The following is a 24,650-nucleotide window of genomic DNA, read 5'->3' on the forward strand; positions in this document are numbered from 1 at the left end:
TACTTTTGTTATACAGACTTGACTTAGAGTTTGTCCCCAGATCCATACTTTGTATATTACACTGAAAAGCCACTACAAAAATACAAATTATATAAATGTATAAAACTGTGAAAATTCAAACAAAGATGGAAAAACATTTCAATATGTACTGTGTGAAAATCATTCTATCAATTCTGAAATACATCTGTCCTAAAGAGTTGGCGTCATTTCCACCACACAAAACAGATTTGCCCCTAATAATGTTTTTTTTTTTTTTTTTTAAGTTGGTGTACTTGTTAACCAAACGTGTAAGTGAAGAGTATGCTTGAGATTAAAAATTAGATTTGATGAGAAGTGATGTTTAAAGAATACAAAGGATATATATAAGATAAATATAACTTGTGAGCAGAATATTTGTATTGGGCATCATTTCTACATTTTGAAAAACTATGCAAAAAAATAATAAAATAAAAGTAAAGAAAAGAAAATACAAATATTGTGGCAGGGCGGAGGGCCCGTGATTGGTTCGTGATTTTACACACCCGGCCCCTTATCAGGCTAATCAAGCCTCCGAGAGGGATAAAGGCCGTATGTGGCTGGCGGTGCGACAGAGAGAGAATGTTTACGGGCAGCTGTCCATCATATGTGTGTGTTTGTGTCTTTTGGTTTAGGTTTTTCATTAAACTATTATTTATATTGTCATGCCAGTTCTCGCCTCCTACTTTCCCATAATCGCTTTACAAATATGTACAGTACATGTTTATATGTACATATAATTTATATGTAGTTTTGAAAAATGTACAGATTTGGCTCTTATTGAAAGAAATTGGTACTTTTATTCACCAAAGTGGCATTCAACTGATCCCAATGTATAGTCGGACAATAACAACGTGAACAATTATTACAATTTGAAAAAAAATTCTGAACTTCTTAAACTACTTCAAAGAGTTCTCATCAAAAAATCCTCCACGTGCAGCAATGACAGCTTTGCAGATCTTTGACATTCTATCTGTCAGTTTGTCCAGATACTCAGGTGACATTTCACCCCACACTTCCTGTAGCACTTGCCATAGATGTGACTGTCTTGTCGGGCACTTCTCACGCACCTTACAGTCTAGCTGATCCCACAAAAGCTTAATGGGGTTAAGATCCATAACACTCTTTTCCAATTATCTGTTGTCCAATGTCTGTTTCTTTGCCCACTCTAACATTTTCTTTTTGTTTTTCTGTTTTAAAAGTGTCTTTTTCTTTGCAATTCTTCCCATAAAGCCTGCACCCCTGAGTCTTCTCTTCACTGTTGTACATGAAACTGGTGTTGAGCGGGTAGAATTCAATGAAGCTGTCAGCTGAGGACATGTGAGACATCTATTTCTCAATCTAGAGACTCTGATGTACTTATCCTCTTGTTTAGTTGTACATCTAGTCTTCCACATCTCTTGCTGTGCTTGTTAGAGCCAGTTGTTCTTTGTCTTTGAAGACTGTAGTGAACACCTTTGTATGAAATCTTTTTTTTTTTTGTAAATTTCAAGCATTGTATAGCTTTCATTCCTCAAAACAACGATTGAATGAGGAGTTTCTAGAGAAAGCTGTTTCTTTTTTGACATTTTTGACCTAATATTGACCTTAAGACGTGCCAGATTAGGCCTGCAAAATGTTCAGAAGGCGTTTTGGACCATTGTTCCTTACATAACTGCTTTAGTTAAGTCATATTCTTTGGATGTCTGGTGTGAACTGCTCTCTTGAAGTCATTCTACAGCATCTTTGTTAGGTTATGTTCCGAGCTCTGACTGGGCCATTCCAAAAGGTGGATTCACTTTTTTTGAAGTCATTCTGTTGTGGATTTACTGCAAAGTTTATGGTCATTGTCCTGGTGAATCACCCAACTTCTACTGAGCTTTTGCTGCCACACAGACATCCTGTAGGATATCTTGAATGAATTTTTCCCTCAATGAGAGCAAGCAGCCCCAAATCATGATGCTCCTTCGACCGTACTTGGGATGATGTTTTCAAGTTCGTATGCGATTTCTCTTTTTACACCAAATGTAGTGCTGCGTGTGCTTCTAAAAAAGTCTACAAAACATTTTCCCTTTAGCATTCTGGAATATCAAGGTGGTCTTTGGCAAACTTCAGCTGTGCAGTAATGTTATTCTTGGAAAGCAGCGGCTTCCTTGTTGTTCTGCCATGGACACCATGTTTGTTTAATGTTTGCGTATAGTAGACTCATGAACAGGGATGTTAAACCGTTCCGATAATTACTTCAAATCTTCAAAAACTCCCATTGAGTTATCTTCACTGGATGGTCACTTCTAGGGAGAGTAGCCACAGTACTAAATCGTCTCCATTTATAGACAATTTGATCCCTTTCCAGAATTATGCAAAACAACAATTCCTGATCGTAAGTCTTCTAAGATCTCTTTTTTCGTGAGGCATTGTCCGCAACAGCAGATGCTTCTTGTGAATAGCAAACTCAAAATGTTTGCGTGACAAGATCTCCAATCTTGTTTCATTAAGTTGATGTCAGGTTTGTTGATGTCATTAGCCTAAGGGTTTAAATACTTTTTCAAACCTGCACTGTGAATTTTTTAATGATGTTTCAGTATGTACAAGAACAATACAATAATTTTTGTGTTATTAGTTAAAACAGATTGTGTTTGTTCATCATCATCATCATCTTAAATGTACTGTTGCAACATCAGATTCCACATCGGGTTCCACTTCTGTCATCCAAGAACAGAAAGTTGAGGCTGCACAGGCTCACCAAAACTGGACAGTTTAAGTCTGGTCTTCTAAATCAAAGTTTTGCTGACATACACACATGGTAGGCCCACTGCAGCCTCAGCTTTCTGTTCTTGGCTGACAGAAGTGGAACCCAATGTAGTCTTCTGCTGTTGTAGCCCATTCTGCACTTTGAGGGGAAAGAGAATTGGCAATAAATTTATTTAAAAAGTACGTGCAGAATGACCATTTTACTAAACATTTCGACACTGACAGTGGAAGGAATAAGTATTTGAAGGGACAGAGAGGGAGTCTGCTTAACAGATGGCGTTGGGAAGGTCATTCATCAATAAGGTACAGTGAAGCCAAAAGTCTGGGAAAGTATTATGGTGGCTCTTTGTATTGGTACCACAAGGCGCCGCTCAAAATTCTTCTGGTGGGAATGTACAGTAACTCTGCAGGTACGATTTTAGGTAAGCTGGAGATTATTTTTGGCATGATCAGAGAGAATATGTCTTATCTTCCTGATGTTGTAGAGTGCAAATCTACACAATCAAGCTGTTTTTGAGATGTTACCCCTAGATTTCTGACCATTTTGGATGATGTTATGGTAGATAAACCTAGCTGAACGGTGATGTTGAGCTCAACAGTAGGGTTGGCTGGAAAGACAAGGAGCTCGTTCTTCTCTGGGTTTAGTTGGAGATGGTGTTCCTTCATCCAGGCCGTGATGTCTGATAAGCAGTCCCAGATCCGAAACAAAACATGAAAGTTGCAGGCGGGAGAGGGATAGAATCTCGTGGTAGTGGGTCAGAAAAATCCCCCATAGACCTCTACAGTCGGGTCGTCAGGCTGGAAAGGCAAGTACAGCTGCGTGTCATTGGCGTAGCACTGGTAAAAAAATATCCAGTGTGCTTGAATGATTGTATAAATAGAGAAAAGTAGTTGGCCAAGCACAGAGCCCTGAGGTACTCTAGTAAATATCTGAGGTGACTTGGACACCCCAGCTCTCCAGGCTACTTAGAAAGACCTACCCGAGAGATAGGACTTGAACCAGCCAAGCACAGTTCCTCTGATTCCCAGCATAGAAAAGGTGGATAGGAAGATCTGATGGTTGACTGTGTGAAAAGGCTTCAGATAGGTCCAGTAAAATAAGAACAGATGATCTGGTGCCAGCTTATGCCTGTCTCAGCAATTTTTGACAGACAGCAGGGATTTCTAATGTGCTTTGCCGGACTCGAACCTCTGTCTTCTGCATTTCGCATTTGAGTTCCCTCACAATAGTTTGTGTTCCCACACAATATATATTGCAACGATGTTATAAATCATAATTACAAAATGTACCATGGTTTAAATACAGTAACCATAATTTAGTGATTTAAGAATGATTATGATTTTTATTACCACAGTTTTGGTTTGGTTTTCCAGTATTGTTACTTTTGTTACAAATTTATGGTTAAAATTTGATTATTGTATAACCATGGTCAATTTTGTGGTAATGGTTTTTACTACAAATGCTATAGTTCCACTTCTGTCACTCACTCGACATTGTGTCGATGTAGTGACACTAGGGGTCTCTCTTGAGAGCCTCGTTACCACTTATCTTTGAGAAAAGGCCAATGAGAATTGGTGAAATGAATTTGCATGCCCCTCCCCCTTACATAAGTGTTTCAGTGAGCAGAATAATCCACTGCTGTTTCACTCACCTCTAACAAGAGTGTATGCTGTTGGAGATAAGGCGCAAATCAGCGGCTTTTCTCTTCTCTGCAACAAAGTGCAGACTATGCCCCTGGGCGCATCGACAGCCACCTAAAAGAGTTCATTCTCTAAAAGAGCAAGCACTTGGGCATTGAATGTCTTTTTAAAGGCACGTCTTTATCAAGATGCCCTTCCGTCCTTGTGTTATTCCTGGATGCGGTTGTTACCTCTCTGCTTCAGACGGCCATGGGCTCTACCTAACTTGTCATGGTAGAGAACACACTGAGGCAGCATTTGTGGATGGTTCATGTTCTCATTGTGAGAACATGACCATGGCAACGTTGCGATCGTGGCTTTCCTTCTTCCGGGGGAAGCCGCCCACCCCGCATCGCGCCTTCTACCCACGGGTATAGGGCTGGTGCTGGGGGCGATTTCGGGAGTTCAACGGGCACAGTTTCACTGGGTAAATCCCAGTGGACCACCAGTTCCCCAACCTGTACTCGGACCCCTTGAGCTGGATGAGAGTTTCGCCGCTGAATCCGAGAGCATCATGGTGGACTCCGACGCTGAGGACTCGACCTGGCTGGTGTCTTCGGACGTACCCACGCAGTCTGAGGCAGATGCCGAGCTGTTCGCTATGCTTTCCCGTGCCACCACGAGTGTGGCTGGACTGGAACCCTCCATCCTCCCCTCAGCCCTTGGGGCAAGATCATTGGTTCTTGGGCATGGGGTGCCGCTCACAGGCACAAAATTTCCTTTCTTCCCGGAGGTGCACGATGAGTTGATGAAGTCGTGGAGGGCACCTTTTACTGCTTCACACCCAGACCCACAGCAGGCACTGAATTGCCTGCACTGGAATAGGTCACAGGTTCTGATTATTCCAATATCTCCTGTGATGTATTTTCCACGGTAAGCTCCCTCTGACCCCCGGTCACTGTGTTTGTAGAGCTCCTCCCTGTCAAGGCAGGACCCACCAACATGCTACTTCCATATGTGGCTGGTAAGCCCATGTGACGTATTTGCCACGTTAACCTCCCCTGTTGGAAGGATGTGGTCTCCGCGGGGTCTTTCCCCCCTGAAAGACTAGGATTGGAAAAGAACGCCTTCCACAATACGTGTTATAGTTTTAGATGGCCTCAGCCACATAAAAAACTCTATGCAGAGAAAACATGCTGGCACGGCCTACTCCCAGGTTAGTTATGTCGCTTCCCTCCCTCAGGGATAAGGGGAACTATATGACATGTCTTGGGGCATTGGGAAAGGTTAAGCGCAGTCTGATGCACCTGCTATTTTTGCAAGCAACAGCTTGCTTGCACCTACATCAGCAGTCCACGTAACATGTTCAGTGTTGTGCCATTTTTAAATAGGGACCCCTAGTGTCACTACATCGACACAACGTTGAGTGAGTGACAGAAGGGGAACGTCTCGGTTACTGTCGTAACCTCCGTTCCCTGATGGAGGGAACGAGACATTGTGTCCGTCTTGCCACAACACTGTACTAAGCCGCTGAAATGGCCGGGACCTTACTCTCGGCTCCTCATCTCAAAACCTGTCTGAACATATGCACGCTTCCCTCCTTTTATATCCATATGTCCGGTGGAGGGGCATGCAAATTCTGTTTTCCAATTCTCATTGGCATTTTCTCAAAGAGGTAAACAAGGCTCTCAAGAGAGACCCCTAGTGTCACTACATCGACACAACGTCTCGTTTCCTCCATCAGGGAACGGAGGTTACGACAAAACCATGGTAAATGTTGTGTTTGGTATTGTTTTACTACAAATACCATTATTCAACTATGGTTGCTGTAATAAAACTATGGCTAATTTTTGAGGGAATGAAAAACTATTATTATCCAAACATATTTTTGTTTCATTATTATTTATTTAGCATGAATGCAATTTATTAGCACTTAAAGACATTGTTTCTCTGATAGAATGTTTATAAACTTACAGAAATGTACTTAAAAATTACCTTTCAAAATTTGAAAAGGCACCAGTTTCATAGAATGACTCTATAAAAAAAACTTGATGCTCCAACCAAACCTTTTGTGAAATCAGAATATTATTGTCAGTGGTCAAGAATTCATCTATATCTGCTCCAAACCACACAAATCTCACACAAATGTCACTCGGGTTACCCTGTCAACCTAATTTCTCAAAAAGAGTCCATTTGTTAAATTCATGGCCAGAGAGGTCCTGAGGCCGATATCTGTCTAGCATTGTCAGTAATCATGGGAGTGGGTGGCTGATGGTCAGACCACCTCAGTGTGTTCCACATGCCCATGTTTCACAGTGTACTGAAAATCACGCAGGGCTAATGCGTTATCCTTGTGAAGAGGCTCACGCTCTGTGGACCTGATAAAGCCTCCGCACTGACTCATCCCTATGAAAAAAAGAATACGTTATTTGACAAAAAAAGCAAAGAATGGAGGAGGGCACTTTGATTGTTTTGTCATGAATATTCTAATTGGCTGTGTTATCTGTGATGATTATTAAGGTAGACCCAGGGCCCAGCACAGATCTAATGTAGCAGAAAGGGAACAGCCGCAGGAGACTGTTTGAGTGTCCCTTGTCCCTCAGTACATCTATTGTTTGTTGCCCATTTACAGCCCACAGCACTTTTGAAAGTATGTCTTTGTATTTGTGTTTGTCTCTGGAGTAATGGGGATTCAATCTATTTGTCGGTAGCACTAGCAGTCTTGTGACTGCCACAAATCCTCTTTGAAACCATCAATACTGCTGATTCAAAAGCTTTAATTCGATCAGAAATGCAAGGAATATTCCTTTTAAAAGAATTTTAAATAAATAATGCTTTCATATTCCTAGCAGCACAAACATATTATGCATCATCACAGTAATCAGAATGTCTTTATTTCTGCAAACAATTTTATTTTAGATTTTTAAAACAACTGAAAAAAAAGGTCCTGGCATGAGGCTTATGAAGGGCTATCCTTTAGTTTGACCTATGACACATGTCATAGGTCAGAAATTATATCCATTTGGTCAACATGATTACATTTTAAGTATTTCATTTTGATGTTTGCCATTATGCCAACTCACTGATAAGTGCCATCTCAATAAGACATGTTTGCATAGGCTCAACTGCATTTACCTTCCTTTTTTGTCGTGACCAAATGTGTTTTCAGCAACATCAGCAGTGTGGGAAACCTGGGTTTCTTTTACTGAAAACAGCTCACTTTTACTCTCAAAATGGAGCCCACACATGCACACATGCCCAACATCACTTAGGGCTTTGACCACTGGGGGCACTGTATCAAATTTCGGTCAGCACAGACCGATTTTTGCTAAAGAAAAGTCTACTAACTGTTTCCGATTTCCGTATGAGATTAGTCTGGTTTGGTCTGTTACTTTTGTTGTGCAGTGGTTTAAATTTGTTGGGCTGTAGTTTATTTCTGTTGTGTTTTCAGATTTTACATACATACAGTGTTATGCATTAGTCGACACTACACTAAAATGTTAATTACATATATCGCTGATAGTTAGAAAGCTTTCTGATAGATACTTTGAGGTTTAATGTTAAAAAGGTACCCATGACACTTTTCTGTTAATTTGATCTCGTACGACCCCGTGTACACATACGTGGACGTTGTGTTTTGGCTATATACAAAGCATTATTTAAATTCATTTTAACTGACTGATTTTAATTCAGAAGACTCTGTGCTGTCAGTAAAGGGTTAAACCTTGGATGCATGGAATCATGTGGCAAAACAACATGGTGCTTCAGAGCATAAATTGTCTTTGGGAGAAACACCAACAAAACTATTTCTGGTAAGAAACCTAATTAAGTTTTTACATTGAAACCTGTTTGATTCAAATAGTAGAGTTTCTAGTTTCATCTGATATGCCACTTTTAAAATTTGAGCGATGTATCGCAAAATGCCACACTGCTAAACACAATATACACTAATGTGTGCTTTAGCACAATTTTTCCTTAGAAATCCTATATTCACTGTGCATTATCACACTGAAAATCAATGGGTTCATCCAAAAGTTTGACAATTTAGCTTTCAGAGGCTTTAAATGGTGTTAGGATGAAAATAAGGTGCATTTCGAACTGTTCTGAGACCAGTGCAGACAGACAGCACACTGGAGGTTAAGTCATTCACTAAATAGTGAGCAAGGGTGCATCCTATAGCGCTCTATGCAGATAAGTGCATTCACTCTTAAAATCTGATAAAATTTCAGTTTCAGGCTGCAGATGATGTTTGGATCTCTCAACATGTGATAATGATAATCAGTACAAAGATTCAGAATTATTTATGCAAAATTTTATTTTAACAGTGATTGGATGATGCTGACCATTACTTTGAATTATAATTATTTATGCTAATACCTGATGTAATGTCTGTAACGTCACAGAAACATGAATAATCAACTTTCCTGAATACATAATAAACTATTTGATGAAATAAAATCTGACTTCTATAGCTTGGAATTATTTAACATTTCACAAATTAGTCCCACTGTCTACTTATGTGGACATCACATTTTAGAAAAACTTTTTGGTCTAAAAATATTTATAATTATTTATTTATTTGTATTTTTGCATGTTTATTAGGTGCTAATAGTTACATATAAAAAAAGAGAAATGGAGTCACGCTCAGGTCTCAGGAGGTTAAGGGTCAGTGCTGAGTTACTATTATTATTGTGTACAAAGAAAATAATACACATTTTCTTTGTGTTCTTGTTTGTTCTGTATTCAAATTGGTCCATTAAATACCCAAAACAAACACACCCACAATCCAGCAGTCATCTATGAAAATGATTTTGAAAATTGAGTTCACACAAAACTTTCCTTTGTGTTCCTTCTTCCTTTCCTCAGGGGTTTCAGCCCAGCTGACGAACACACGGCTGAGGAGGAACACTTCTGTTGGGACACCCTTCTGGATGGCCCCTGAGGTGAGTCTGTTGAGAAATGGTCTGCAAAGCTTAAGGTGACTTTGTTGACTGCAAATGCTTCCTTAGTTTTTTCCATAAGATTTCCATATGAGACAGGGACAGAGCCCTATTGCTCTGGAATTGTTTTGAGTGTCAAAGACAAAATTTCCATATGACTCAAGAGTACAGGGTTAAGTCTCTGAATTTGTCCTAGGTGTCAAAGCAATGAAAACATGAACATAGATTCAGCTTGTAGTGCGATTTTAAACTCTTAAACTGCAAGGAATACTCTGCGTCCATCGGTGCACTAGTAATGTTTCCTTCAATTTAACACTTAAGATTCTGGAGATAAGTTTGTTTGTATAGCCTGAGGTAAGACATTCAGATCTTGATTTCTGCTTTCATTCCGTTCACTATTTGTCCCTCTGTGTAAACTATGCAAAATTATAATACAATGTATAGGTCTAAACTTAAATGTATTGTATGTTTTTTACAGGCTAATACGTTTTTACATTGGAGGGCCTTTATTAAATTATCAGCTTTTTCTTTTCACTTATTATACTTCTGTTGTACATTACTGTCTTGTATTTATTTGTAATTTCCTATTTGTTCTCTTAACATGATTCTTCATTGTCTGGTTTTCCTCTATTTTCTCTATGCAGAATTTAAACTAGTACAGTAGTGTCATACAGTTTCAGTTGCTGCTATGACAAAATATTATCACATGATATTACTCAAAATTGAAATGATGTATTTTTAAATAAATTGTTGAGATATATATACAGCACTTTAGTAATTTTTATTTAGTTATGCACACGCACACACGCACATGTGTTGCCTGAGATGATAAATGGGAAAATTCAAAAATCTAGTTAAAATCACATTACCTAAGAAATATAATCATTGTATTCATATTGGTTTCATACATTTTAAAGATTTTTCTCTTTTTCTCTTTTGACAATCTCCAGAGAGTTACACGACTAGTTCTGACTTTAAGATACATTCAGAGATAATTCAGAGATAATTCAGAGAAGCACATTCATCATTGAAGAGTTATATTCAAGTCATTTTTGTATAATTTTATAATTACACTTTTAATGTATTTTTTAATAACTTAATAAATAAGGATAAAGAAATGTCATGTCTTTGACCCATATAACATAAATGATGTGCAAAATGTGCTTGTTAGAATCATTTGCTTTTATCAATATTATTTTTAATAGTAAATATTTCAAATGTACACTGTATAGGCTACAACAGACAATATTTATTAGCCTATTTATGAAGGCTTAAAATAAATATAGTATATATATAAGAATGAATTGTTAAATATTTAGGCGACATTTATAAACAACAGCTGTGGTTGCCAGAAATTTACATGAAAAAATACGGTGACTATGTTTTGGCTTTACGGGATGTCGTTTTGATTCCTGTATATTTTCTGGTTCACTACCATTTATATTATTAAATTATATCATCTTACATATAGACTAACCTTTTGGAAATATGAAAGTCTGCTTTTCATTTTAAAATGTATTTTTAATCACTGTAGTAACTACAAAAGTCCACATGATGACTTAAAGTTCATCAAGCCCTTGTTGCCCTTAACATGTGCACAGTGTCACTCACACAAACACCATCACACAATGTTTAACAGATATTCAAAATAAGAAGAAACATAATTATGCAGAAACTTCTAAGAAAGCAAGATTATTGTTTTTACTGTAATTTTAACTAAATTTCGACAAAAAGTACATGTATTCTCTTGTTAAACATAATATACATTTTTACCATTAATTATACAGTAAAATACTATTTTTATTTTTACAATATTTAACCATAAATATGTAATGTCAAATATATATATATATTTTTTTAACCATATATGTTAAGGTAACTACCCGTAAACCAATTCACTTTTTTAACTGTAGCATTTGGTACATTATTTTACCTCTTAAAAATACAGATACTTTTCACAGTGTACGTTGTAACTGCGTTGAGCAGTTAGTGTCCGTTAAAGGTTTAAGTTTTAAGCGTCATTTTTGTGCATGGTATTTCAATGTCTTTTTTACCAACCCCCAGCAATCCAATTTATCCAGGTTTTATCTGTGACATTTTCATTATTTTCAACGCAAATGCGCCACCTTTCTATGTGACTTAGTTTGATTATAGATTGCAGCGTATTTACATAACTCTGCGCTACTGTAGTGCGTGCATTGTAGTCAAGTGCACATTCATAATTTTAATGATGATTCAGGTCCCTGGATTAGTGTGGTGCAGTGATGCTGTACAGTAACCTTCACTCAGAACTGACCCACAAGTTTGGGAATTGTGTTGTGCAGATTGCATTCAAAACAGATTTTGTTGGCGCTGTTGCCTGATTTATATAATTCCTTTAATAAATGGGATGCTACAACAGCACAAGCAATGCAGGCAAATAAATGACGCTTTCAGCAGGTGCAATTCATTCTTTGTAAATTCATCCCTTATTGTTTGCCAATGTTTAGTAATTATTGTGTTTGACCAGGTAATCGCGTGTGAACAACAACTCGACTCCACATATGACGAGCGTTGTGATGTCTGGTCTCTGGGTATAACAGCTATAGAGCTGGGTGATGGAGACCCGCCCCTCGCTGACCTTCACCCAATGAGAGCTCTCTTCAAAATTCCAAGGTAATAGCTCAATTTACATTTTTGTACTTCAACAGTGTTGGGTGTGATCTGATTTCAGAGTAATTAGTTACTGTAAACAAATTACTAAAAAGTCAAAAAGTAGTGTATTACTTGGGTAACACATATTTTGAAAATAATATTTATGTGGAATACATAAATATGAATGTAGAATGTGTAGAATTTAAAACATTAATTATGTTCTTGTGTACTTCTGTTTGTGTATCTGTGACAGCTGAGGAGTCACTAATGAGTCATTTTAAGAAATAAATGTGTGCAGCTCAGTATGATTTTTGAGAAAATATACACATTATTTTGAGAACAGTATGTGGAAAAGAAAAACGTTTTCTGTGAAAGGTGTTTTCGAAAGTAACTTAAATTATACTTTTTAATGAAGTAATTAGTAACTGATTACAATTTTAGAGAAGTAATGCCTGTAAATCAGGGTCAAGTGCAAAGAGTGCTGATGTTACAACAACCTACCCCATAGTGTACGGTGGCCGGGAGGGGACATGTTCGGTTCACTTGGTTTTGTTGTGGCCATGTCATATTAACTCATGTGAACGTGATAATATGTCATGGCCTCGAGATCTTATGTTGAGGGAACGGCATCAGTCACTGTAACCATATGCTGCAGCAGTCGGCATGAGATGGAGATGACTAATGATATAACATTTTACTTTGAATTACGACTGTCATATAAAGATATAGTGCGGGCTCTGGCATTAATACATGGGTACGTTATAAGTGAAAGACACCTGAAGCGCATTCTTAAGTTTAATGGGCTTTGCCGTCAGAAATTTGTGGGCTTGAATTACATATTTGGATTCATCATTGACCAGTTGAACGGTCCCGGATGCCTCCACGGATAGCGGACTATAAGAATGTCGTTACCTCGACAAAATGATATCGTGGCCACAACTTATTATCACGTTCACATGAGTTAATATGACGTTCCCACGAATTAGTATCTCGTGGCCACAGCATATTATCACGTTCACATGAGTTAATATGTTAATATGTATGGCCATGACAATACTAAGTAAACCAAACATGTCCACTCCCGGTCACCGTAATAGTGGGACATCAGTGTGCATTCAATTATTTTGGTAATTAAATATACCCCTTGAACCAAACTGATCCCAATTTCATTTTAAAATGGTAAACATACAATAAACATTTTAATTAAAAACAGCAAATAAAAAAATAGACTAGAAGAGACTAACATCTCTAAAAGCAGGGTTGGTGAGTAACAGAATACATGAAACAGGATTACAACATTTTAAATACACAATATGAATAACTGCATTCCAGTACAGTTACAGTTTTAATAGTTGGTAATCAGAATACAGTTACATTCAAGAAGTACTTTTGATAACTGGAGAGAACACTTTGCATTTTATCGTCATTTGTTTAATTTAATATGTAGTCTATTCAGTTGGAAAACTTTTCTACTTTTAAATGATGCTATCTGAGAAATATTTGAACAGCAGTGAAACACTTTCTTTTAGCTTATAATCACAAATCAAATTAAAATACTAAACCACAAATTATACTTTCTTACACCAAAATATTTTGTGCCCTTTAAATGCTTAAATGTTTACAAAGACACTTGCATCATCTACTGTTACCTCATAGTAGTTTGGTGGTCAATCATGATGTCACCCCTGTAGCTCATTTTGAATGGGTTAATCCTGTATTACAAACCTCCCCAGTCTCCTCTGCATGAAAGGTTTATGCATAAAGAAATAGGACAGGTAACCTGTCTGACGGGGAAACTTGATTGTTTACAGTTTTCATGTTCACAATACAAACTCATCTCTAGTGTCATCTTGGTGGTGTAGCAGTTTTGTGTTCTAATGCACCTCACACACACACATGCGAATGCACACACGCACACACACACACGAGTGTTGTGCTGTCATGGCAGTTGTATTGTGCAGTCAGTGGGGGGTGTGGGTTGTGAGGAGTGGTGTGGTAATGTGTTTGACTGCTCATGTACACACTGCAGGCTAGCTTTGTTGAGACTGTCTCCTGCTCTGTCTCTTTCTTATAAAAAAAGCAACTTACTCCCCATTTGCACTGAGAGCAAGCAATGTGACATGACAAAACTAGAGCATTGTAATCATGAATTTGCATGTTCACTAAATGTTTTGCTCAAGATTTATATTTAATATAATATAGAAAAGTAAAATCATTCTTTAATGTTTTTTTACTGTAATACACAAAATGACTGTATTGTAGTAATGAGAATGAAAGAAAAACAAAAACCAGCATGATCTTTTGAATATTATTTGAATGCTGCGACATTTTTGTAAAGTGAGATTATTTGGTATCTTATGCGTATTGCGACAGTTCCGAAGTAAAATTTCCACAGTGTGAGTTAAATGTTCTACCAAAGAGATGAACTAAATTGCTACTTACTAATGGTTCAATTGCTAAATTAACTGTCATAAAAAGTCTTAATGGTCCAAGTCTTCATGTAGCTATTTTTATAATATTTTATTAATTAAAATATTATAATATAGTATATGTGTGTGTGTGTATATATATATATATATATATATATATATATATATATATATATATATATATATATATCACTGTTAGTTCCGGTCCTCAAATCTGATTGGAAGAGCGAGACGTCCCATGAGCACTGATGGTCTGACAGCATCAGCATTCGGACGCTTCACTGTGAGTGTATCACTCCGCTTGTGTTAGTGCTGTTCTAAACTAAAGTGTAAGAGCAGTGCCGATCTGTTAGGAGATCACTGTCTTTATTTTTTAAATTACATATGTTATCCAGCAGGTGGTGGCAAAAGATAATTTTTGTGTGTAATATAAGCCAGTTGGTGACGTAAATTGAATCTTACGTCACCAACTACGTTAGTCGTTGTTTACATAGATCTGTGCTCCATGAACGCTTGTATTACTAATACATTACCAAAGCTAGGAAATAGCTGAGAGACACAACTGATTTATTACAGAACTCAAGGTGCTTACCTTTTATCAGAGTTTCCACATTGGATACATACTGTTTAAAATGGCAGAGGACATTGCTGTTTCTATAGTGAAAGACTCTTGCGCACTGGCTACCCCGAAATAGGGAGGAATACCCCCGCTTGGATGTCTATTTTCCACTGAGAAAGCTGACCGTCAGAAAGCTGACAGCATCTCTGCTTGGGAGTGGCAACAGGTGATCCACACGCTCTCTCTCTCACACACACACACACACATCCATCCATCCGTCTATCCTTGTTTATCCAATGACTTGTTAGAAACATGATACTATTTCTGAAGTGACATTTTTGAATTACTAATGAAGGCTTAGATGCATCATTTGTTTTCAACCAGCAATGGCAGATTCTGATTCGTTGCGTAATAAATTAGTTCCATGCACAAATGCATTTATGACCATAATCGTTTTTTCCTAATTCTTCAGAATGGGGAAAAATTTGATCTCGGTGAGAGATCATGACATGATTGTTTGTGCCAGATGGTTTGAGTATTTCTGTAACTGTTGATCTCCTCGGATTTTCACACACAACAGTCTCTAGAATTTACTCAGAATGGTGCAAAAAACATCCAGTGAGGGTCAGTTCTGTGGATGGAAATGTCTTGTTGATGAGAGAAGTCAAAAGAGAATGGTCAGACTGGTTTGAACTGATAAAGTCTACAGTAACTCAGATAACCACTCTGTACAATTGTGGTGAGAAGAATATTATATTCAGAATGTTATTCTGAGGTGCAGGTTGGTGCTGATTTAGTGTCATTAGGGGGACCTACACAATATTAGGCAGGTGGTTTTAATGTTGTGGCTGATCGGTGTATATATATATATATATATATATATTACTTCTGTTTTTGGGGTAAATACAACTTGGAAGTATTTTTGGTGAGATTCAAACATTTAGACTTAATATTTCTATACAGGATTATATTTGATATTTTTAAAAAAGAAATGTATAAAAAATTAGACATTATTATTTTTTATTTTTTTTAAGTAATTAGATCAAATTAGAAAAATGCTCGATTGTTGCATTCCTAATCCCATATAGTATGTATGTCACCTTAGATTCCAATTTTATTGTAGAATTTTCATTACTCAGATTTGAACTGGTGTCTTTCATATAAATTTATTGTGTGTTGGGTAGAATGGGAGGAGGTTTGTTATTATATGGTGGCGCTGAGGGAGTTTGAGGGTTGATTTGTGTCCAGTGATCAGCACCAGGAGAGTGGCACATGCTGACTGCAAGAGCTGCAGTGTTGCACATGTATGACCCAGATTAGAGCAGACTATAACCTCAGGTCGTGGGTGAGCATGTCAGTGTTAATCCCTCCTGGCTCCAGCACATTGAACCACAGGCAAGAAAAGAATACACTCGGCTAGCGGACTGGAGCTCAGAGCCAAGGTGAAACTGAAACAAACACATCTCATGAGAAAACGTATACGATGTCACTGATAAAGATATTTGATTGGACAGAAATAATATAATAGTTTCACATTAACAGTTTAAATAAAGATGTATTTATTCCTAAATCTGTCATAATTTTTTCAACATGTACGGTAAAAACATCACATAACCCTAAAAAGATGGGAAGGAAATGTATTTTCTGCACTGCAAAAAATGTATACATTTAAAAAAATTAAATAATATGGCATAAGCACCATGGCATAAGAAATTAGGTCCTGTTTTCAGAGAAATCTAAAAAAAATTGATAGAGTTTATGCTTAAAATAAGAAAAAAACATTTTCCAATGGATTAAGAAAAATAAGATTATTTTATAAAAACAAACAAAATTGTATTATATTTCCCTGGAAACATAACAAAATATCTTAGCTTCTCAAGTAAACATTAAGAATGTTTGGATATTTTTACCAGAAAACAAGACAGAAAAAATATATTTGCATTCACTCATAAAATGCTTTGTGTTCCCTCACAATAGTTTTGCATTCCCTGGTTTTTAAAACAAAAAAGGTTACATGTTTACTGCCAGTTTATTATAGAAACAGATGTGACAGCTGTGAAAGCGGCACTTGCCTATAAGCTACTTGATGAGGGAAACCATTCCAAACACTTTGAAACTAGCAGACTTTGACTTCTGAGACATCGGTATTGTAACGATTGAGGACTGAGGCTGACAAAGGTTGAGGATCCAAGTGCAGTTAGCTTTATTTAAACGAATGGAAACAAACAGAGATGAACAAACAAAACTACCACGATGGGCAAAAATGAAAACAAAACACTGGAACACTGGAACACTGGAACACTGGAACACTGGAACACTGGAACACTGGAACACTGGAACACTGGAACACTGGAACACTGGAACACTGGAACACTGGAACACTGGAACACTGGAACACTGGAACACTGGAACACTGGAACGAACATCACCAACATACAACCACGTTCACAAACAATCAACGAAAGACAGGGACTGAACCAAAAACCAGGGTATATATACACATGAACATAGAACTAAGGGGCCAATGAACAAACAGAACACCAAACAAGATAACAAGATGACAAACAGAAGCAAATGGCAAACTTAACGAGGGCAGGTGAAAACAATGAACAGTGAACACGAGGGCTGACAGGAAGACTATGGAGGTACAAGGGTGACAAAAGTGAAAACTAAGGAATAACAAAAGTGACAAAATTACAAACAAAGGGCAACAGTGAGACAAGACAGGGTAACCGTTACAGGTATGATATCCATTAATGCTGCATGATTGAATTAATCAAGATTGAAATTGCAATAAGCGAGTCTTGCAAGAATACAAAACCTTAAAAGGCTGCATTTCTGCATTCAGCGCTTCAGTCAGCACTGTGTGAGCAAGCGGCACCCTCTAGCAGTCTGGATGGCATTATCCATTATACCACTATAATAAGAAGGGGGTTTTAGTCCTTTGGTATAAACTACAACAATGGGATTAAAAACTCCTAAATTAGCAACTATATAGCAATACCCTGGGAACTACACTCAACATCCTTGCATTATGTGTTTTACTTCTCATATTTTCTTTAGAAAATGTCAAAATTTTGTTTTTTTTAAATGACTTTTTATTATTTTATTGGTGAGATATGAGCTACCAGAACAAACACAACCAAGCCCATGGTATTACTTCTGTTTTGTGTTTTACAAATGCTGTTCTCCTACGATTGTGCTTTAAATCGCAGATCCCTTACCTTGTTTTAAGCTGTAATCTTTTTATTTTTGTGCTGCTGTGTTTGTCCTTCTGATAAGGCTGCATTTTATTAGTCTGAGCTTTTTCCAGCCATTTCCATTTAAGCATCAGGCACTCTCTGTTTGTGTGGGGTGCAGCGTGTGATAAGCAGAGATGAATGCCCCCCCCCATTAGGGTAATTAATCGCTGTCAGCGGCACAGAAAGCAGTCATGGTGCAGTATACCGTTGGGCTGGAGTACACCTCCTCAACCCTGCCCTCCCCCTGCTAATAGCCCCCTTCACCAGGACACCAAATGAGGGCTAATTAGCTCTATTGTTTCACAGCGGAGAATGCTTGTCAGGCCTGTGGTGGCACCGTTAAGTGTCTGTCAGCTAACATATCCACATGGACAGGGAAACGCTTGCTGACAGTCTTCATGGACAAAGCTTTTCTTAAGAGCAGATATTTACTGAAAAAAATGCTGTTTTGATATCTTCACTATCACTGAAAAACAAACAAACATGTCCTTTATTATGGGGAGGCTGGGGCAAGTTGGGGCAAATAAATATTTATTTGTGAAAGTCAGTTTCTGACCAGACAAATATGTTAAAAATGTACACTGTTATTGGTGAGAGAAAAATATACTGTTCAGTTTGATCCACAGCAGGGTATTTTGTAATACTATATGGGGTAAGTTGTCACAATAGAAACCTGCTGTTTATTGAGACTGATACTGACACTGAGAAGAACACCTTTTTGAAATATGGGATCATATCTAAAAGTAGAACAGACATTTAAAATATTCATACTGTATTGAAATACAGTTTATAGAAAGTTTATAAGTGATGTGTTGAACAGTTATGAAACCAATTCATGAAACAGCAAACACAGAAAAATAAAAAAAATGTGGCATACCCCAACCTGAAATGAAAAATACCCTTATAATATTTTTTAATGTACTATTGTGCAAAATAGGCTTTTGGATCAAATCTACCTTCATTACTTGACTCTTGCCTTAACGTATGCCAGTATATTTGGTTTAATTGTATTTTATTGTTTTGAACAAGGTGCTTGAAACCAGCATAGGTAAAACTACTGCTTGAGATGCAACTGAACATTTGACTCAAAACATTATTGTTGCACGGATATAATAGAGTATTGATTGGGACCTTGTGACAACTTGCCGCATGTTGCAACCAGCCCTAATTTCCCCATAGCATACTTTATTTCCATTTCCATTGAAATGATTGAACTAAACAACAGACAATTTTAGCATTAATCTAATAATCTTATCAAGTAGGGAATTTATTTTCCCTTTGAAATGAATGGGATTAATTTGCAGTAAACTGTTGTCTCCTCATTTCTCATCTCAGACACAAATCTCTGTCTGTTTATCTTCTCCCCCCCCCCCCAAACAGAAACCCTCCGCCTACTCTACACCAACCAGAGCTCTGGACAAACGAATTTAACGATTTTATATGCAAGTGAGTTAAACAGGTTAATTGTGTGTTTGTATTTGTGTACATGCATAATATAAAGTAAAGTTTTTAACATTTTCTTCTAGACTGATTTCTGCACATAGGTTAATTCCTCTCATAAAAAGCTGAGCATGAGCATCTCATAATGTCTCGTCAAAATGTAATTAGCTTCCTGCTGTTGTGCTGGAACATTGTTTGTGATTTAATAATCTCCACAATCTTTGTCTTATTTGTGAGGGGTTTTTATTTTTATTTTAGTCCTTATCTTTTTTTCATTTAATGTAACATCTTTAACATTTAAGCACAAGTTCTCCCATTTTTGATTGTCTCTGCAGGTGTCTAATAAAGGATTTTGAGTTCAGGCCCAATGTGTTTGACCTTCTTCAGCATGTCTTCATCAAAAAGATTTTGGGGCGAGAGAAGACGCTGCAGAAGCAGCTTATGGAATTGATCGACCTCAACCAGCAAATAGGCGTTATCGAGAAAACAAGGTACACTGAGTCAGGGAGGAATATAATCAGCTCTCTAGTGTTTGTTGAGTCATTAAATGCATTTTACTGGCCAAAACAATCTGGAATGTGTCTTAGGTTTTGATTTGGACTGTTACTTAAAGTGAATCTGTTTGCAACCCATTTTACTTCTTTAATATGACATTTTACAAAAATGCAGGGCTTGACTTTATCCATCAGGAATTTATAGCATAGTAAAAAAAGATCTCTACAGAGTGCAGCTGTCTGGTTCCGGAAGTAAAAGTTTTTCCATAGGGCGAAATAGTGTTTGACGATATCTTATAAACCTTTAACCTCCTGAGACCTGAGCGTGATTGCTGTGTGAACTGTCCATTTTACTTTTTGATTTGTAACTAGCAATAATAATAATTAATTATTAATAATGATAATAGTAATGCCAAAAAGAAATTAAATAAAAAATAAATTAATTATAGAGCATATAGTTATCCTAAAAATTAACGGCAACATACTGTATGTAGACAGTTGGACTAAGTTGTACAATTTTAAATAATATCACGCCATAGAAAGTCAGATTTCTTTTTGTCAAATTGTTTATTATGTTTCCAGGACTGTTGGTTATTCATGTTTTTTGAGATGTTACAGGCATTACAACAGGAATTAGCATAATTATTTCTGATTCAAAGTAATGTCCATCATCATCCAATCACTTCCAACCATGTTAAAATAAAATGATCCATTATAAATGGTGAATCTATGTACTGATGATCATTGTCCCATGTGTGTCAAACATGTTGAGTGATCCAAACATCATCTGCAGCCTGAAACTGAACTTTTGACCAGATTTTAGGAGTGAATGCACTTAACTGCATAGAGAGCTATAGGATGCACCCTTGCTCACTATTTAGTGAATGACTTAACATCCAGTGTGCTGTCTGTCTGCACTGGTCTCAGAACAGAAATGCAACTTATTTTCATCCTATCTCCATTTAAAGCCTCTGAAAGCTATATTTTTTCAGCCTTTGGATGAACCCATTGATTCATAATGTGAAAATGCACAATAAATATGGGATTTTTAAGCAAAAGATACACAAAGCACATATCAGTGTATATTGTGTTTATCTGCATGGCATTTCACAAAAAATCACTCAAATGTTAAAAATGGCATATCGGATGAAACTAGAGACTCATTTGACTCATACAGGTTTCCATGTAAAAACGTTAGTAGGTTTCTTACCAGATGTAGTTTTCTTGTTGTTTCTCCCAAAGACAAACTCTGCTGTGGCCGGTTCCATATACTTTGGTCACATGACTGTGTGCGTGGAAAGTTTAACCCTTTACTGACATCCCAGACTCTTCTGAACTGAGTTATTTTAAATTCATTTAAATGATACACGTTTATGCGGGGTAACACTCTGAGGATGTTAATTGGTGGTATATGCTTCTATTGAAGCCATCAGTTCACATTATTTTAACTTAGCTATCATAATGACAGGTGGTTGGAGGAGAGGGGTTGAAAAAATATGAGGGATTGGTGACATCATCATGAATGGAAAGTCCTTTCATAGGCAGAGCAAGTTACTATAATTTAACAAAGACACACAGTACTGTACAACATTTTAGGCACTGAACATTTAGAAAAATGTTGCATAGTGAGGTTTTCATCAAAAATATTGCCTTAAGTAGTTTTCGTTTATCAATGAATGCCTACAATGGCATTGTTAACAAAACAAAAAAAGTGAAATGCAGCATCCACACCAATAGGTGCCAGTCCAAGACCACATGGATCATTGGGGGAAACATGAAGTAATTACTTTAAAGCACCTTGTATTATATTCTAATTTTAAAATATAGATACAAATGGTTGTAAAAATAAAGGATAAACTCCAGTGCTAACTATTTTAACTGGGCCAGGAAGATCACATTATCACATTCTTTGCTGTACTTCACATTATTTCTTTTATTGAAGCCATCATGGAAAGACTGAAAGGGGAGACAGTAATTCCAGGTATGGGATATTGACTGTCATATGACGTGGTAGGCTAGATCGAGTCTGCTTCTGTGTCCAAGCTGGCATTAACTGAATATACCAGTAGAAGCCCATTTGTCTGACCATGTGTTGTGCCAGCTTTTCCAAATGCCCTCAATGTGCACTTCCCTAATGGTGTGGTTTTGTGTTTTTGCTAAATGTGTTTTTATGGCAGCTCACTTTGGCAGCTTGTTAGCATATAATAAATCATTGCCAATACCAGATGACAGAAACAAACAAGTCATCTTCATTTATTTTTGACAAAACTTCATTTCAAGTTAGGGTTACAATAAAAATGGAAATCATGCTATGAGAGCTCAGCAGTGACAGCCCCTAACAATGAAGCACTGCGAATGATGTAATCCAGTTTTTCTCTCTATTCTCAAACAACATAAAAGGTTAGTTCACCCAAAAATGAAAATTCCGTAATTGTTTAATCACCCCAGTATTGTTAGAACCCGATATGACTTACTTTATTTTTCTTAACACAAAGGGAGAAATTGTGAAAATATTTTGCGCTCAGTGATGTCATACAACAGGAGTTTATGGTGACCACATCTTCAAGCTTAAAAAAAAATGCAACTTCGAGGCCCCACCTCCAGGTATGTCAGATGCGATCGTCCCCTTAGTGCCCCTCACCTGGAGCTTGGACGCGTGCCTAATGCTTTCCAACCCTTCGGGGTGGCTGGCCAGGACCATCCGACCCAGCTACGCAATTCAGTTCGCAGGGCCGTCCACTTAACGTTGGTGCAGGGCAAGAACGCCGACACCCTGTATGCGGAGATAGCGACCCTTCTTCACAATGGTGCAATAGAGCCTGTCCCTCCAGCCACAAGGGTGCTACAGCCCTTACTTCATCGTGCCAAAGAAAGGTGGTGGGTTGCGGCCAATCTTGGACCTGCGAGTTCAGGGCTTACACAGACACCCTTTCAAGATGCTGATGCAGAAACACATTTTGACGTGTGTCCGGCATCAACATTGGTTTGTGGCGGTAGACCTGAAGGACGCGTCATGTTTCGGTTCTACCTCAATACAGACCCTTCCTATGGTTTGCTTTTGATGGCCAGGTGTATCAGTACAAGGTTCTCCCCTTCAGCCTGTCCCTGTCCTCTCACATCTTTGCGAAAGTCGCAGAGGCAGCTCTTGCCCCATTAAGGGATGTGGGCATCCGCATACTCAACTACCTCTACGACTGGCTGATTCAGGCCAGAGCTCCCTCTACGAGGCAGTTTTATGCCCAGAAGTGGCACCTGTTTGTGAACTGGTGTTTTTCCCAAGGTGAAAACCCTCAGAGTTGCGCAGTTGGGTCAGTGCTTTCCTTCCTGCAGGAGAGGTTGAAGGGATGGCTGTCCCCCTCTACCTTGAAGGTATACGTAGCCGCTATAGCCGCACACCACGATGCAGTGGACGTAAGTCCCTAGGGAAACACGACCTGATCATCAGGTTCCTCAGAGGTGCCCGGAGGCTGAATCCTCCCAGGCCATGCCTCTTGCCTCATAGGGAGCCCCATTTGAGCTGCTAGAGTCAGTTGAGCTGAAAGCCCTCTCCTTAAAGATGGCCCTCCTGATTGATCTCACCTCCATCAAAAGGGTGGGGGAACCTTCAAGTGTTCCCTGTCAGTGTCACTTGCCTGGAGTTCAGTCTGGCAGATTCTCCAGTGTTCCTGAGACCCTGACCGGGCTATGTGCCCAAGGTTCCCACAACCCCTTCAGGGATCAGGTGGTGAACCTGCAAGGACTGCCCTGGGAGGAGGCACTGTGATTGCTGTGTCCGGTCCGTGCTTTGTGATAGTGTCCTGCATCATTATCTCCACTGGGTTCATGATGAAAGGTCAAGTCTTCTGTCAGGGTAGGATGAAACAGAGAGACTGACGACAGGAGATATACAACCCAAATGCAGGAGTTTAATAAAAGGTAAACTAACTGACCAATATCACAAAACAAAGCAGAGCAGAGCAAAAATACCAAACATAAATAAAAGTAACTGAGGACACTTAAGGATTTAACTTGAACAACAATGATGGAAGACGATCCAAGACAGCAATGTACACTGAAGGGTGTCGCATAAACAAGACTTGATAAGGAACAACTGAAATTGAGGGGTATATATACACAGAACACTAATGATGAACTGGGAACAGGTGTGTGCGGTTACAAATCCGGGGATGTGCGGAGAGAGACTGGGGAGAGCGTGACACTCACAAACAGAGCTATAGAGTAGAATAACCTTTGAACAAAGATGTTGAAATCAGATATGGGGCTCTTAAAACGACTGTGGTTAAAAGCTATTTTCCTATATATCTATCGATTTTCATTTCCTCATTATCTTTAATGCCTTTCTCAAAATTTTAACAAGGTAATTTTTATGTGATTGTAATGTAATCAGTTTTAACTTTCATGGTTGTACTGTAATCTTGCATTTTGTGTTGCAGGCATGAACGTATCCACACCAAAAAAGGCAGCTACATGACGTCCGAAAGTCAAGCGTGTGACGTCGTGGAGGATCTGGCAATCCTCGAGGTTCTAGATGAAGTAAGAATATATAT

The 24,650-nt window shown here is 38.0% G+C and overlaps 1 protein-coding gene across 1 annotated transcript in view; it reads left to right on the forward strand.

Moving 5' to 3' along the window:
* The window catches only part of LOC127634401 (myosin-IIIa-like), a 148,445-nt gene that overhangs the window by 56,983 nt on the left and 66,812 nt on the right, over window positions 1-24,650 (forward strand). Inside the window, exons 6-11 of the mRNA XM_052113939.1 lie at window positions 9,232-9,308; window positions 11,815-11,960; window positions 19,550-19,615; window positions 19,945-20,100; window positions 22,046-22,084; window positions 24,537-24,636. Of these exons, the coding sequence (XP_051969899.1) occupies window positions 9,232-9,308; window positions 11,815-11,960; window positions 19,550-19,615; window positions 19,945-20,100; window positions 22,046-22,084; window positions 24,537-24,636 (584 nt within the window). The remainder of the gene's footprint in view (window positions 1-9,231; window positions 9,309-11,814; window positions 11,961-19,549; window positions 19,616-19,944; window positions 20,101-22,045; window positions 22,085-24,536; window positions 24,637-24,650) is intronic.

Source organism: Xyrauchen texanus, chromosome 41, assembly GCF_025860055.1.
Source record: "Xyrauchen texanus isolate HMW12.3.18 chromosome 41, RBS_HiC_50CHRs, whole genome shotgun sequence".
In the NCBI taxonomy this organism is placed as follows: Eukaryota; Metazoa; Chordata; class Actinopteri; order Cypriniformes; family Catostomidae; genus Xyrauchen; species Xyrauchen texanus.